Consider the following 14,928-nt stretch of genomic DNA (forward strand, 5'->3'; position numbering starts at 1 on the left):
GCCGCCGCCGGAAGTGGGCGCGTCCGTCAGCCGCGGCGCCCTCTGGGAAACGGAGTCCCGGCCGGCGTCCCGGCGGCGCCAAGAGGAGAGAGGGCGGGGAGGAGAGGGCCCGTCTGGGCCTACACAGCGTCCGTCGACTCGGCCCCAAGTCAGCGGCTCCTGGCCCTTCCGGACCGCGGCTGCCCAGGTGGTTGTCCACATAGTAACCGAGTCTGGCCGGAAGTACAGGCTACGCCGCTAGACAGGACAGCGCCCCAAGGGCTTCTGGGAGTCGCTCCCGGCTTGGAGCGCGCAGGAGCAGTTGCAAGCCGGGGCGGGGCTTCTGGCGAGGGGCGGGGCCGCGGGGGACGTTGATGATGTCTCTGGGCGGGGCAGCTGGTGTGGTCCTTGGAGTTCGTTTCTCCCGGTTGTCAGCCAACAGAACTGGGGGATGTGCGGTGGGGGAAGGGCAGGGTCCAGAATGTGATTGTGATGGGGTGTGTGTGAGCACAGCGTGTCTTCGTGTGTCCGGTCTGCATCCCACCTTTCACCTCAGGTGGGTCCCCTCTGCTGATACAGAGGCCTCCCCCACCTCCCACACCCATCCTCCAAATGCCAGGCTTCAGGGACCAGCAGAAATGGGCAGTCTTCCCCCAAACTTTCCCCTGGGCTGGCTCCTTTTTGTTATTAGCCTCTCATCCCCTGGGAGAGATCTGCGCAGCCCCGCAAATGCCACCAACCCCTTGTCAATGAAAATAATCAATAAATATATAATAAAAATAGAAAAGAGTTTTATTTGCACCAAACTGAGGACTATAGTCCAGAAGACAGCCTCCCAGATTTTTCTGAGAAATTTCTCCAGAGAAGCATGGTTTGCAGCACAGTGTTATATACTGTCAGAGCAAAGAACATTAAATAAGTCAGAGGTACATTTCTTCAAGGTTTCAAAACCAAAACCAAACTAAACAAAAACAGACCAGTGCGTATACAGCGAGTATACAGAGAGTCAGTACGGCCTTGGCACCTGGGAAGGGAGTCTTATTGAAGGAGGACCAGCATTGGCATCCCAGGAAGGGAGGCATTTAACCTTTCTTTTTAACACATTCTTTACTTCTGGTCAGTGTGCCCTTTTCTTCAATAATTAAAGCAGATGTACAATGCATGTTTGACAGGCCACAAACAGGCTATCTTAGATAGCATAAAATTCAAATTAACTCATGTAAAATGCAGAATGACTTCCCCATACCTTTTTTTTTTTTTTTTTTTTTTGCTGTACGCAGGCCTCTCACTGCTGTGGCCTCTCTCCCATTGCAGAGCAAAACTCCGGACGCACAGGCTCAGCAGCCATGGCTCACGGACCCAGCTGCTCCGCGGCATGTGGGATCTTCCCGGACCGGGGCAAGAACCCGTGTCGCCTGCATCGGCAGGCAGACTCTCAACCACTGTGCCACCAGGGAAGCCCTCCCTATACCGTTTTAAATCCCCTTAATAATGTTCATCATTATCTGAGTTAGCTGATGCTTTTATTCATTTACATGTTTAGGGCTGGTCTTATCAGAGTCGTTCAGAGTTGTTTTTTTTTTTAATTTATTTTATTGAAGTATACTTGATTTACAATGTTGTGTTAAATTCCAGATTTTAGTAGGAAGGCTTTCAGCTTTTCATCATTGAGTATTATCTTGCCTGTGGGTTTGTCATAAACAGCTTTTATTATGTTGAGATATGTACCCTCTATATCCACTTTCATAACTTTTTATCATGACTGGATGTTGAATTTTATCAAATACCTTTTCTGCATCTGTTGAGATGATCATGTGGTTTTTTTCTTTTCTTTTGTTGATGTGGTGTATTACATTGATTGATTTGTGTATGTTGAACCATCCTTGTGACCCTGGGATGAATCCAACTTGGTTGTGGTGTACAACCTTTTTTATGTGTTGTTGGATTCAGTTTGCTAATATTTTGTTGAGAATTTCCCCATCTACATTCATCAAAGATATTGGACTGTAATTTTTGGTGGTGTAATTTTTGGTGGTGTCTTTGTCTGGTTTTGGTATCCGGGTGATGCTGGCTTCATAGAATGTCTTTGGGAGTGTTCCCTCCTCTTCAATCTTTTGGAAGAGTTTGAGAAGGATTAGTATATAAGTTCTCTGTATGTTTGGTAGAATTCACCTGTGAAGCCATCTGGTCCTGGACTTTTGTTTGTAGGAAGTCTTTTTTTTTTAAATTACAGATTCTATTTTATTTCTAGTGATTGGTCTGTTCAAATTATCTATTTCTTTTTAATTCAGTTTTGGTGCACTGTATGTTTCTAAAAACTTGTCCATTTCTTCTAGGTTGTCCAATTTGTTGGCATATAATTGTTCATAATATTCTCTTTTTTTTATTGCATTTCTGTGGTATCAGTTGCTATTTCTCCTCTTTCATTTCTTATTTTGTTTATTTGGGTCCTCTCTCTTTTCTTCTTGGTGAGCCTGGCCAAAGGTTTGTCAATTTTTTTACCCTTTCAAAGAACCAGCTCTTTGTTTTATTGATTTTTTTCTATTGCTTTTAAAGATCTCTATTTTATTTATTTCCTCTCTGATCTTTATTATTTCATTCCTCTGCTGACTTTAGATTTTGTTTATTCTTCTTTTTCTAATTCTTTTAGGTGGTAGGTTAGTTTGTTTGAGATTTTTCCTATTTCTTGAAGAAGGCCTGTATCACTATGAACTTCCCTCTAAGAACTGCTTTTGCTGCTTCCCATAGATTTTGTATGATTGTGTTTTCATTGTCATTTGTCTCAAGGTATTTTTTAATTTCCTCCTTGACCCATTGGTTTTTTAGTAGCATGTTGTTTATTCTCCATGTAATTGTTGTTTTTCTCATTTATTTCCTGTGGTTGATTTCTAGTTTCATGCTCTTGTGGTCAGAAAAGATGCTTGAAATAATTTCTATACTCTTAAATTTGTTGAGGCTTGTTTTATGCCCTAGTATGTAACCAATCTTAGAGAATTTTCCATGTGCACTTGAAAAGAATGTGTATTCTGGGGTTTTTTTGATGTAATGTCCTGAAAATACCAATTAAGTATAACTGTTCTATTGTATCATTTAGGATCTCTGCTGCCTTATTGATTTTCTGTCTGGAAGATCTGTCCATTGATGTGAGTGGGGTGTTGTAGTCCCATTGATTTCCCCCTTTATGTCTGTTAGTATTTATTTCATGCATTTGGGTGCTCCTATATTGGTGCATATATGTTGACGAGTGTAATACCCTCTTCTTTTATTGTTATATAGTGTCCTTCTTTATCTTTCCTGTTTATAGCCTCTGTTTTGTTTGATATGAGTATTGTGACCCCTGCTTTCTTGTCATTTCCATTTGCATGAAATATCTTTTTCCATCCCCTCACTTTCAATCTATGTGTGTCCTTTGCCCCAAAGTGGGTCTCTTGTAGGCAGTATATTGTAGGCTTTTTTGGTTTTTTTTAAATCCAACCTGCCACTCTATGTCTTTTTATTGGAGCATTTAGTCCATTGTCATTTAAGGTAATTGTTGATAGATATGTACTTATTGCCATTTTAAACCTTGTTTTCCCATTGATTTTGTATTTCTTCTTGTTCCTTTCTTTTTGTTTTTCCTTTTGTGGTTTGATGATTTTCTTTTGTATTATGCTTGTGTTCTCTTCTTTTTGGTTTTCGTGAATCTATTGTATGTTTTTTGATTTGTGGTTACCCTGTTTTTCAAGTATGTTAACCTCTTCCTATATCTACTTGCTTGGACTGGTAGTCATGTAAGCTGAAACACATTCTGAAAAAAAAAAACCCACTACATTTTCTTACTCTCCTTCCCCACATTGTATGATTTTGATGTCCTCTTTTACATCTGCATGTTCTGCCATTCACTGTGGTTATCAGCACTTTCACAGAAAATTTTGCAGAAATTTTTTTTTGATTTTCAAAAAATCTGTGCACTGGCTTATTTAAGTGATTTACTTTCCAGTTGTGATTTTCTCTTTCCTATAGAGTCTTGCTGCTTTTCTATTTAGAGAAGGCCTTTCAATATTTCCTTTGGGCTAGGTTTTACTATTGTTGTATTCTTTTACTTTTTGCTTATCTGAGAAATGCTTTCTCTCTTCTTCTATTCTATTCTTCTTCTAAATAATCTTGCTGGGTAGAGTATCCTAGGTTGCAGATTTTTCCCTTTCAGGACTTTGAATGTATCTTGCCACTCCCTTCTAACCTGCAATGTTTCTGTAGAGAAATTACCTGATAGCCTTATGGGGGTTCCCTTGTAATTAACTTTGTTTTTCTTTTGCTGCCTTTAGAATCCCCTCTTTAACTTTTGCCATTTTAATTATGATATGTCTTGGTGTAGGTCTGTTTGGGTTCATCTTGTTTGGGACCCTCTGTGCTTCCTGTACCTGGATATCTGTTTCCTTCTTTAGGTTTGGGAAATTTTCAGCCATAATTTCTTCAAATACATTTTCAATCCCCTTTTTTCTTTCTTCTCCTTCTGGTATCCCTATTTTGCATATATTGGCATGCTTTATATTATCCCACTGGTCTCTTACATTGCTTTCTTCTTTTTTTTCTTTATTTGGCTTTCTGTCTGCTGTTCTGATTCGGAGATTTCCATTATTCTATCTTCCAGATCACTTATTCATTCTTTTCCATATTCAATCTGCTATTTATTGTCTTTAGCTCAGCTTTCATCTCACCAAATGAATTTTAAAATTTTTCTTGGTTCCTTTTATAGCTTCTAGTTTCTTTTTACAGTAATCTGCATTTCTATCAATAGCTCTTCTTAATTCCTTCAGTATTTTCATTATCTCCTTTTTTAAATTCAGTGTCTATTAGACTGAGGAGGTCTGTTTCATTGTTTGTTCTTTCAGGGGAATTCTCTTCATCTTTTAATCTGGAGTGATGCCTCTGCTTCTTCATTTTACTTATATTTCTCTTACCCTATGGGTTTAGGAGGAACAGTTATCTACTGTGGTCTTAGAGGGCTTTTTTTTTTTTTTTTATGTTGGCTAAACATGCTGCATGTCTTGTGGGATCTCAGTTCCCTGACCAGGGACTGAACCTGGGCCATGGCAATGAAAGCACCAAATCCTAACCACTAGACCACCAGGGAACTCCCAAGGGCTATTTTTATATGGAATGTCCTTGTGTAGCCTGCGTGGTTTTAGTACTTTTGGTGCAAGGGCTGTTTTTAGTATGGATGCCTGCTGCGTCTTTCCTCAGTGTGTGCTGGCCATTGTCTGCTTGATAGGGGGTGTGACTGATGTTGCGGTGACCAGAGCCTGCCCTGGATAGTGAGTGGGGCCTCCTCTTTGCTCTCTGGTTTTCACTGCCCTGTTGGGGTAAGGGCATGCTCCCTAGTTGTTGGAGTAGAGGCCCCCAGACCCATTTCTAAGCTGTGGTGTGAGGGGGGTGGGATGGGAGAGGAGTCAGTGAGTATTCCTCAATTGGAGCTGCCCATCAGGCAGCACGCTGTGGTGTCACTTGTCACCTGTCGTGTGGGCTCACAAAGTACATTGTTGTTGGCACTGCCCTCGTCCCTGCCTCCACTGCGGGAAGGCAAGAAATCAGCCCAGATGTCCGTCAGGCGCTGTGTTCACAAAACTACAAGCACAGATTTGTAGGCACTGATCCACTAAAGTCAGGTATCGGGACTGCAGCGGAAGCAGCCCAGACTCCAGGCCAGCCAAACAGCTGCTAATGCCAGACTATCCCAACTGTGGGAACACCTGCAGTCCACTTGGCTGTCCTGCAGGCACTGAGTTTACAAAGGTGGTGGCAGTAATGTAAATCCAAGGTGTGGATAGCCGCTGAGGATCAGCTCTGATTTCAGTCCCACCTCCACTCTGTGGCCAATCGCTGGTGCTTATGCGCTCCCACACTCCCAGAGGTCCGAGAAAGAGGCTGGTATGGTGGCCCCTCCCCTTCCCAACATCGAATGAAACTGGTCCAGACCTCCAGAACCACCCTGCATGGGAAACACTAAATGGACATTCTGGGCGATTTGTTACTTGGCAAGAGCTAACAGAGACAACCATGGAAGTCAGGACTTTGAGTTGGGGGAAAACATCTGGAAAGGGGAGGTGTTTCCTCATACTGAAAAAAAGACTGGGGTCCACTCTAAAAATCACCCTCCACAGGTCTGTCAGGGGAGAGGTGCTTCCTTCTAAAACAACTTTCCCTGCCCTGGAGTTCTCTGCTCATTTTTCTCTAATTTTGGAAGCACTGTTTCAGTCCTAGGGATCCACATTTATTCTTTTATAAATTTATTTATTTATTTACTTATGGCTGCATGGGGTCTTCATTGCTGCATGCGGGCTTTCTCTACTTGCAGCGAGCAGGGGCTACTCTTCGTTGTGGTGCGTGGGCTTCTCATTGGGGTGGCTTCTCTTGTTGCAGAGCACGGGCTCTAGGTGCACAGGCTTCAGTAGTTGTGGCTCACGGGCTCTAGAGCGCAGGCTCAGTAGCTGTGGTGCATGGGCTTAGTTGCTCTGCGGCATGTGGGGTCTTCCTGGACCAGGTCTCGAACCCACGTCCCCTACATTGGCAGGCGGATTCTTAACCACTGCACCACCAGGAAGTCCCCACATTTATTCTTAAGACCCTGCTCCCTGTTACCATGCCAACTGCACCAAAGGAACTGAACCTTTTATTTATTTAAATGTGTGGACCAAATGTCTACTCAGTCATAAAATGAACAATCAAAAGGCCGACCAGAGACCCACAGATATATCTTCGGGTCTACTTTCATGGGTCACAATTAGAATTTTGAACCAGGGAGGTGGTGGAGGTGAGTCTGGTAGATGCGAGGTCCAGTCCTGACCCTGTGACATCCTTCCTGTGTGATCTTGGGCACCCCACGGAGCCTCCCAGAGCCTTGGTTTCCTCATTGGCAACATGGGGATGGTAGGGTATCTACCCGCTAGTGCTGAGAGCCCAAGCACGAGGTATAAAAGGCTCAGCAGGGTGCCTGCCTATAGGAGGCCCTGGCAGCCCCCAGCCCTCATTCTTGGGCTGGTCCACCACGGTTTCTGCAGGACCACCACGGTCAACAGGCTCCTCCTCCCAGTCAGAGCTCAGGTGTTGAGTCAGGTGTGGCAGCTGGGCAAAGGTGTCCCCCACCTTCTCGTCAGCGTGTGTCCTCTGGTGGCGAATGAGGGCAGAGGAGAAGCCGAAGGCCTTGCCGCAGCCGCTGCACTCGTACGGCTTCTCCCCGGTGTGCACGATATGGTGCTGGATCAGGTAGGAGCGGTTGCTGAAGGCCTTGCCGCACTCAGGGCACGCGTAGGGTCGCTCGCCGGTGTGCGTGCGCCGGTGCAGTGTCAGCGACGAGCCCTGGCTGAAGGCACGGCCGCAGTCCCTGCACCGGTAGGGCTTCTCTCCGGTGTGGACCTTCTGGTGCTCAATTAGGGAGGACACGTGGCTGAAGGTGGCGCCGCACTCCAGGCACTTGTAGGGCCGCACCCCCGTGTGCACGAGGTGGTGCTGCACCAGGTGCGAGCGGTTGCTGAAGGCGCGGCCACAGTCCTGGCAGGCGTAGGGCCGCTCGCCAGTGTGCATGCGCCGGTGCTGGCTCAGGTGCGACACCTGCGTGAAGGCCTTGCCGCACTGCGTGCACGTGTACGGCTTCTCGCCTGTGTGGATGCGCCGGTGCTCGGCCAGCGAGGCGCTCTGGCTGAAGGGTGCACCGCACTTGGGGCATGTGTAGGGCTTCTCACCCGTGTGCACGCGACGGTGCTGTGCCAGGTGCGTGATCTGTGTGAAGGCCTTGGCACACTGGCCACAGGTGTAGGGCCGCTCTGCAGTGTGCGTGCGCTGGTGGCGGATGAGCGCCGAGGAGAAGCGGAAGGCCTTGTCGCACTGTGCACACACGAATGGCTTCTCGCCCGTGTGGATGCGCTGGTGCTCCAGCAGGGAGGAGCGGTTGCGAAAGGCCTTGGCACACTGGCCACACGCGAAGGGCCGTTCGCCTGTGTGCACACGCCGGTGCTGTGCCAGGTGCGTGGGGCGCACGAAAGCCTTGCCACAGTCTGCACAGCTGTGTGGCCGCTGGCCCGTGTGTGTGCGCTGGTGCGCCGCCAGGTAGGAGCCCTGGCTGAAGGCCTTGCCACACTCACCGCATGTGTAGGGCCTCTCGCCCGTGTGTGTCCGCCGGTGCAGCATCAGGTGCACGCTCTGGCTAAAGGCCTTGCTGCAGTCGGGGCAGGAGAACGGCTTCTCCCCTGTGTGGGTTCTTTGGTGCAGGGTGAAGGCCGAGCAGTAGCTGAAGGCCTTTCCACAGTCCTGACACTTCCACGGCTTTCTGGTGCCACCACCTCGTTCCTCCTCCTCTGCGCTGGCGTCTGTGTTCTTCTGGTTTGGGTTCTTTCTTGGTGCACTGCGCCTCTGGGGCCTGCAGTCAGCCTGGGTAGTTGCAGGGCTCGATCTGGTCCTGGGGGTTCTGGTGCATTCATCATGCTCTGGGATGCAGTCCTCAGTGGGGTCTTCCTCGTGGACCTCCTGCTTCAAACAACTTTCCTGGTTCTCCCGGCCATCCCTGAAATGACCTTCGTGTTTCGGGATTTCTTCCAACTCAGAGTCTTGCTGGACGGCAACCATCAAGAGTCCTTCCATCCCGGCTTTGCGAGCTGCTGCCTCGATTTCACATCTTCATTACTGGATGAGAAAGAAAGAGAGGGAGGGAGGGAAGGGAGGGAAGGAAGAGGAGGAAAGAAGGAAAGAAAGAAAAAAAGAATGACAACAAAAAACCAAACAGGTTTGTCACCTGTCCCGGGCTGGAAAAGGATCAGTGCAGGGTCTGTCTACTGACAGTCTGGGTCACATCATGCTTTGTTGTGGGACCATCCTGTGCATTGTAGGATGTTGAGCAGCATTCCTGGCCTCTACTCACTGGATGGCCCCAGGTATGACAACCAAAAATGTTTCTAAACCCTGCTGTTATGGGTTCAATTGCATCCGTGCAAAAGATGTACTGAAGTCCTAATCCCTGGTGCCTGTGACTATGTACATGTGTGGATAGCAGTCAGTGACCTGCTTTGGGTTCAGCCCCCTGGGGTGGGTGGGCCAAGTGGGGGCCATCCTAGGGGTGATGAGTTTCTCCTGCTATCACCAGCAGCACACCCCTCCCTGAAAGACCCTGCTCACGTGGGTCCAGAAGGCCCTGTGTCTGTCTCCCACCAGCAGCAACCAGCTTCCAGCTTGCTCCCTGCTGTGTGCAAAGTCACAGTCACAGACTGAGCCTGAGCCTCCCTCAAAAGGCTCTGAGCTCCCCTCATCCCTCTGGTGCTCCCCACCCCAACCCCAGCAAAGACGAGCTACAGGTGGCAACGAGCAGGTGTGTGTGGCACACAGAACATGCACAGCAGGTACAGGAAGCCAGTGAAAGTTTTCACAGGCGGGTGGGCCACATGTCCGGACCAGGAGGAGACATTTCATCTTAACTAGCACACAGAGCATGACAGCCGTCAACACAGAGATCCTGATTTCCACTCTGAAATCAACACCGCTCCACCCTAGCCCAAGGTCCAGCAGCATCAGCATTGCCCAGGACAAGTGCAGAGCTCAGGCCCCTCCCCAGGCCTGGTAACTTGGAATCTGCCTTCTGATAAGAGCCCCAGGTGGTTTGTGTGCACAGGAACATCTAAGAGGCACTGGTCCTGGCCACTCTGAAGCCAACTCGGGTGTATTTTATAGTGGCCAAAATAACCAGCACCTGTTGAACACAGACCTATGTGCCCAGCACCCTTTAAGCTTTTATTCCTCAGTGAGGCTCCCAGAAGTGGCAATACCAGGACCCACACCTGGGCTGCCCAGCTCCAGAGCTTTTCCTCTTCCTCTCTCTCCCAATTAAAATCACTAATGGCAGGACTTCCCTGGTGGTCCAGTGGTTAAGACACCAAGATTCCAATGCAGGAGGCCCGGATTCAATCCCTGGTTGGGGAACTAAGATCCCACATGCCGCAACTAAAGATCCCGCACGTCGCAACTAAGACCCTGCGCAGCCGAATAAATAAATACTTTTTTAAAAATCACTAATGGCTCCATAAATGCCACACTCCTCTCCATGGCCTGCACAGCATCTCCCTGACCTCAGCCTCTACAACACCCTCACCTGCTCTGGGCTTGCCCTGCTCCAGCCAGAGGCCTCCTCCCTGTTCCACAAACACTCCAGGCATGCTCCTGCCACAGGACCTTTGCACTGGCCGTTCCACCTACCTGGAATGCCTGTCCCCCAGTGCAGGGCTCAATGAGCCAAGACTTGGAGGAAGTTATGGAGTGAGCACTCTGGGCCGTGAGCCCAGCAAGTGCAAAGGTCCTAAGGCAGGACCATGATGGAGGTGATGGAGGAACTGTTAAGGGGTTGGGCAGGGGTGGTGGGCGCTGGAGAAGAGTGACCTAGGCGGAGAGCAGGGGAGATTAGATATGGCAGGGTGAGGGCCAGACAATGCAGGGTCTTTGTGCAGAGGTGAGAACTTTGCTGGTGGGAGCCGAATGGGGCCAGTCCCAGTTCTGGTGCCACCCCCACAGGCAGCCCTCAGGCTTGAGTGGGGCCTGACTGGGTCCCCAGAGCAGGCAGTGGTACCCACCTCGTGGGTTTGGGAGCATCGGGTCCTGTCCATGTCACTCAGGCTGTGGCCCCTGCTGTGGCCACACATGCCTCAGTGGGTCCAGTCAGCATCTGTGAGAAAAAGAAACAGGGACCCCTGAAGGAAGATGCTGGGGCAGGCGCAGGTGGGTGGATGAAGCAAGAACTCAGGGTGTTTCCTCTGTGTGCACGTGGGGAAGGTAAGTGGATTCAGGGTGGGGTACACCTGGGCCAGTCAGGTGCACAAGCAAGCAACCAAAAGGGAGACAGAGACATGCTCAGAGGCAGACACATGTCACATCACACACAGACACACACATGGAGTTGCATGCAACCACACGGTGGGGGGCAGTTATACCACCCCCTGCCTTGGCCCTCAGGTGCCCTTGCACAGTCACCCATATGCTGTGGCACAGTCCTTCCCATACACAAGGAGGCAGGCAGTCTCACACACCCACACAACTCCAAGCGCGTCTGCGGTCACGCCTGCCCATGCACACATGGGTACACACACAACAAAGTCACACACGCTGCCCTGCTCAACGGGCAGGCCTGGCCTGGGTCACCACCCACAGTGGCACCCCTAGTCACACACAGAGTCATGCGGTGGGCAGAGCTCCACACATGTCCAGAGCCGCAGGTTTGCAGGGTCTCCCCCACGCGCAAACACACACACACACACACACACACACACACACGCAGCACCCCCACCCTTGCAGTGTCTCTCATCAATATCCTTTGCACAGCCCTCCACTCAGGCACACCCTGACCATCCAGCTCCATGCTGGCAGGCACACCCACCCAGCCACCCTACGCAGTTGCACAGCCAGGAATTGCGGAATTATACACCTCACACCCACCTAACAGAACAAGTTCCACACATGCCCAAAGTCACAGATAGGCAGAGGCCCCCAAATGCTCAAATTCACAGGCACAGGCCGCTAGGGTCAGGCACGTGCCAACATGTGGTGACACGGGGCGGACTCACATGTGAAGTCTCATGCACAGATGGGACAGGCGGGCCTACACGCACAGTGACACACACAGCTACACGCCCACATCGGCACAAAGTTCTGGAGTGGCACGCAGGGCAGGCCTCACACGCACAGGAACACGCCGCTGGAGTCGGGATCACACCGTCACACACAGACACACAGGGGACACGCGTACATGCAATCGCGCATGCGCACCGCGGCGCCCTCGCCTCCGGGACCATCTCTGATAGGCCTTGGGCGGCTCCCGCTGAACCTGGCGGGTTTGGGTCAGTTTCTCCACGGTCTCTGGCCTATCCGGCCCACGCGGAGCCCCGGTGACCCCTCGTCCCGCGGTGGCGAGGACGTGCGGGCCACACAGGTCAATGTAGCAGCCACCACAAACTAGCCCAAGCGCCAGGCCGGCCCGGATTGCGCGTGCGCACTGGGAGAGTTGCGGCTCGCTCGGGTCCCTCAAGAACTACAACTCCCAGAAGGTGCCGCGCTGCTCCTGCACAGTGACTCGGCCCGCAGCGCCGGTGTCATGGAAACTACAAGTCCCAGAAGGACGTGCGACTGCACACAGTGGGATGACGAATTTCAGGAGGGCGGCTGGGGGCGGGGCTTGGGCGTGTCTACCCGAGCTCCGCTCACCACGACCTGGGCGCCCTGGTGGGCGGGGCCAGTAACGCCAGTAATATGGGGGCGGGACTCTTCTTCCTCAAGGAGGGGGCGGAGTCCACAGGTGAGGGTTAAAAAGACCCTTAGGATCAGAGAGGCTAAATGAGTCACCCCAGGCCACAAAGCACAGAAAGGGCTTGAGCTGGAGTTTGCAACCCACAGTTCATCCTTAAGCCATGGAAATCATTTGTCTCAGAGATATGATGTAATTCTAGAGCAGAGCGAAAAAGGTGACAAATCCATTGACATGGGCAAACGATTATAGTACAGAACTCGACATAAAAGTCACTATTGGCCTGCTGGGTTTTTTTTGTTTGTTTGTTTGTTTTCGGTACGCGGGCCTCTCACTGCTGTGGCCTCTCCCGTTGCGGAGCACAGGCTCCGGACGCGCAGGCTCAGCGGCCATGGCTCACGGGCCCAGCCGCTCCGCGGCATGCGGGATCCTCCCGGACCGGGGCACGAACCCGTGTCCCCTGCATCAGCAGGCGGACTCTCAACCACTGCGCCTTCAGGGAAGCCCTGGCCTGCTGTTTTTGTAAAGCGCTTCTCCGTAGAGTTAGGCTTCCTAAATTATTCCCTTCATAGGATTAGCCTTCATAAATCATTCCTTCGGCCATTAGAGAAATGGGCACAAGCTCATTTTTAGACAGTTGGGAAAGCAGAGAAATGTGTGAATATACAATGGGAAGACATATGTATGTCACCAGAATCAACATGCTACAGATTGTGAGATAACATATTATTTTATATACTCCCAAGGCTGCCCGTTAAACCATGACACCGGCTTTTTATTGTTTTTAATTGAGGTATAGTTGATGTACAATATTATATGAGTTTCAGGTGTACAGCATAATGATTCAAATTTTTAAAGGTTATACACCATTTATAGTTATTATAAAATACTGGTTATATTCCCTATGTTGTACAATATGTCTTTGTAGCTTATTTATTTTATACATAGTAATTTGTACCTCAATCCTATACCCCTATTTTACCCCTCCCCCCTTCCCTCACTCCACTGGAAACATGCTTTCTTTACCTTTCAAGTTTTTGTTTTATGTGTAGATGTCCAGAGGCATTGTGGCTTTCCTCTCATCCTTCTGGAAGCTTCTGGCCTTGCATGGTAAGAACATGCCCACTGCCCCTCCAAGCCTGGGACTCATGGAGCAGAGCCTCCCAGCCAATCCACAGACCTGTAAGCATGAGAAAAAAGGATTTTTGTTTTAAGCCACCAAGGTTTTAAAATTTTTTTCTGGTTTAGTTTTACATTTGAATAGTTAAAAAACATCAGGGAACTTCCCTGGTGGCGCAGTGGTTAAGAATCTGCCTTCCACTGCAGAGGACACAGGTTCAAGCCCTGGTCTGGGAAGATCCCACATGCCGTGGAGCAACTAAGCCCATGCGTCACAACTACTGAGCCTGTGCTCTAGAGCCTGTGAGCCACAACTACTGAGCCCACGTGCCATAACTACTGAAGCCCACGCGCCTAGAGCCCGGGCTCCGCAACAAGAGAAGCCACCGCAATGAAGCCCACGCACCGCAATGAAGAGCAGTCCCCACTCACCACAACTAGAGAAAGCCCGCGCACAGCAACGAAGACCCAGCGCAGCCAAAAATTAATTAATTAATTAATTATAAAAAATAAAAATTAAAAACGCCTCTTACACTTTCCTCATAAACCATGTAGGGAGCTCAGAAGGCTGAAGGTTTTTGGTTTTTTTTTTTTTACTAAAAAGCTTTTTTATCCCCCCTTTTAAAAAAAAGGCAGGGATTACTCAAATACAGGAAAGGACCTTTCTATTCAAGTATATGATGTGGAAGAATTATGAAGAAAAACATTTTATTGTGCTCATTTCATTATTCTGTGGTTATTAGGAAAAAACGTTCTATTAGTAGCAATTCAAGCAGGGCACAGAGGGAGGGATCCATCTCTGCCCCACAGTGGGACTTTATCGGGGTGGCCAGGGAGCCAGCGATGGCTGAGTTGGCTGTTTGGTCCATACATCTGGGGCCTGGCTCTTCTCCGTGCAGTGGGTGTTGGGACTGGCCAGACACCTCCATGTGGCTCGCTTGGGCCTCCTCACAGCATAGTGGACCCAGAGTAGTAGAACTTCTCATACAGTGGTTCCAGGCTTCAACAGGAGTAAGCCAGGAGCAAGCCACTGAGTGGAGGGTCGATTTGTTACATAGCAGTTTATTGGCAATAAACTGAGACAGAGGCAGGGCCCAGAGATGAGGCTGAAGTGTAGGCCGGGTAATTCAGGTTCTTGTGGGCCATGCTAAGAACACTTCCTGAATGTGCGAGGGAATCGCTGCTGTGCTTTATATCTTTTAAAGCTGGAAGAGGGAATTTCCTGGCCGTCCAGTGGTTAGGACTCAGCGCTTTCACTGCTGGGGCCCCGGGGTTTGATCCTTGGTGGTGGGTCTAAGATCCCGCATGCCATGCAGCGCGCCCAAAAAGAAAAAGAATGCTGGAATAGTCTGCATTTATGATACTACGTGTGCGTGCCTGGTGTGAGTACTGAACACTGTGTCCTTAACCCTTTGGGGAAGTTCTTTCCCTGGCCTTGGACCATGGTTCTGCTAAGCGCTCAAGAGGGACCCTCTGCAGATCCCCGGGGGGCCCTATTCGCTTCAGTACCCTTTCCTAGGAACTCAGGCCACAGGGCTCTGCCTGGATTCCTCCCCCCTGCACCATGACCTAGAACCGCT

General features: G+C 49.7%; 1 protein-coding gene and 1 non-coding gene across 2 annotated transcripts; both read right to left on the reverse strand.

Moving 5' to 3' along the window:
* Nucleotides 1-5,020: 5,020 nt before the first annotated feature.
* Nucleotides 5,021-5,092, reverse strand: TRNAE-UUC (transfer RNA glutamic acid (anticodon UUC)). Its single transcript has one exon. It is a non-coding gene; the product is annotated as a tRNA-Glu (tRNA).
* Nucleotides 5,093-7,048: 1,956 nt separating this feature from the next.
* On the reverse strand, nucleotides 7,049-8,592 carry LOC103091385 (zinc finger protein 835). Its single transcript, XM_082931088.1, is given in 2 exon segments — nucleotides 7,049-7,102; nucleotides 7,105-8,592. Coding segments are annotated over 2 exon segments (1,542 nt in total).
* Nucleotides 8,593-14,928: the final 6,336 nt, after the last annotated feature.

The sequence above is a fragment of the Lipotes vexillifer genome, unplaced genomic scaffold (assembly GCF_000442215.2).
Source record: "Lipotes vexillifer unplaced genomic scaffold, Lipotes_vexillifer_v1.1 scaffold995, whole genome shotgun sequence".
Taxonomy (NCBI): Eukaryota; Metazoa; Chordata; class Mammalia; order Artiodactyla; family Lipotidae; genus Lipotes; species Lipotes vexillifer.